The sequence below is a fragment of the Sceloporus undulatus genome, unplaced genomic scaffold (assembly GCF_019175285.1).
Source record: "Sceloporus undulatus isolate JIND9_A2432 ecotype Alabama unplaced genomic scaffold, SceUnd_v1.1 scaffold_17585, whole genome shotgun sequence".
Taxonomy (NCBI): Eukaryota; Metazoa; Chordata; class Lepidosauria; order Squamata; family Phrynosomatidae; genus Sceloporus; species Sceloporus undulatus.
In genome coordinates this window covers 1-1,868 of record NW_024820500.1, presented here as the reverse complement: position 1 = coordinate 1,868, position 1,868 = coordinate 1, and the positions used below count along the sequence as shown (strand labels likewise).

The 1,868-nt window shown below is 46.4% G+C and overlaps 1 protein-coding gene across 1 annotated transcript; it reads left to right on the top strand.

The window, feature by feature from the left end:
* Positions 1-214: 214 nt before the first annotated feature.
* LOC121918572 (syntaxin-1A-like) lies at positions 215-1,484 on the top strand (the record flags this gene model as incomplete). Its single annotated transcript, XM_042444595.1, has 2 exons — positions 215-657; positions 1,385-1,484. Coding segments are annotated over exons 1-2 (241 nt in total), but the record flags the coding sequence as incomplete, so codon positions are not given.
* Between the last annotated feature and the right edge of the window lie 384 nt (positions 1,485-1,868).

Here is a 1,868-nt window from a genome sequence, read left to right as displayed (position 1 = left end):
ATATATATATTAATAAATAACATTAACAAATTAATTTATGCTGGCAATAGCCTGCATCTTATTTGTAATGTGATCCTTTTGAATCCACCGATGGATATTGAGTCAACACTTATGTAAAGGTCATTGATTTTTTAATGGGCCTGCTGTGGTTGGGATTCATACGTCCAAACGTTTTCTTAAAGTTGACATCTGGAAATATATCGGATGAAGTGAACGGATGGGTGAACGGAACGAATCAGTGAATGACAACTACAAAAAGGTTGGCATAAACACTGATTTCTGTGTGGGTCATTCTCACAAGGAGATGTCACAAGGGCTGTCCAGTAAGCACCTGTTGTGTAACACTCTCAAATTTAAAGCCCACCTTTGCTTTTCTTTCTCCAAGGCATTTTTCGGACGTTAGAAATTCACATCCGGTGGTGGCTTCCACGTTGGCGGCGCAGCGAGGCCACTTCAGGTTTTGGCTTGGAAGGAAGCCTGAGTTAAAACCTCGGGTGGATTCGCCGTCCCACTGACATGGGAGTCTTCCATCACGGCAGTAGGGATGGTCTTGTTCACTCCGTCCCTTGTATTTTTCAGGCCAAAGACAGCGATGAAGATGACGAGGTGGCTGTGGGAGTGGATCGGGACCGTTTTATGGATGAGTTTTTCGAGCAGGTGAGGAAAAAATACATTGGAGACCCATCCACTTCCATTACTTGCTTGGCCCAGGTCATTTGAAGGACCGTATTCTCCTATATGAGCCTGACTGTGTTTTGAGGAGGCCTTTCTCTGTGCCCTACCAGCTTCATGGATAGATCTGGTAGGAACACAGAAGACAGGGCCTTCTCAGTGGTTGCTTCGAGTTGTTGCAAATAGCAATGAAGACCTATTTGATGCTCTTTGAACTAGTAGTGGCTAATGGTCCCTGTGTTAGTGGGATGGTGACTCCAGGGCGGGTTGAATCCAAGCTCTGAAGACTTGTGCTGAGCACAAATCCTCAACATGGTCAGCTCCTTGGAGATCTTGGAAGCCTTTGAAAACCTGTCATGGATTTACTGCCCCACTGACATAGGAGTCACCAGACAAGGAGCTCTTTGTCACTAAACTTGTCATGGATTCATTGCCCCACCGACATGGGAGCCATCTGAATTGAATTGTCATTAGAAACCAATATGTTTAAGTCGAAGCTGTCACACTTTGGACGTATTATAAGAAGACACGACATGCTGGAAAATCAAATAATGCTGGGGAAATGTAGGAAAAGAGGAGGACTGATGACAAGTAGGGAAGCTCCATTGAGGAAACCATGATGTGGATCTCTTTAAGGTCTCTCATTCATAGGCTTTGGTGAAGAAGACTTCTAGCCGCTCCTCTCTGCTCATTTCTGGCTTCCCATCTGCAGGTGGAAGAGATTCGGGGATTCATCGAGAAGATTGCCGAGAACGTGGAAGAGGTGAAGAGGAAGCACAGTGCCATCCTGGCCTCCCCGAACCCCGATGAGAGTGAGTAAGGCCGCCTCGCCTCTCCTTTCCAACTGGGATGGAGAAGGCAATGGGAAATTTTGTGCTAGCTTCACAAGCGTTTGGCATCCAAATAAGTCCCCTCTCCTGCTAAGCATTTCTGGTTTTCATTACAATGTTATAACAGCTGTGCAAAGTGCTGAACCTGTCTGGATTGGACTCATTGGAGATGCAAGCTGTCATAGCCCTTCCCAACCTGAGCAATCTTGAACCGTTTTCGTCTTTTATCGGTATCACCCGCTTGCTCAAAAGCTGCCTGGTTCTTTGGCGGCTTATGAGTTTTAGGTTGCCCAGGCAAGGCAAAGAGCGATGGCAAGCTCTGATCTCCCAGGCTGAGATTCATAGCTGCGGCAAACACACACAGAG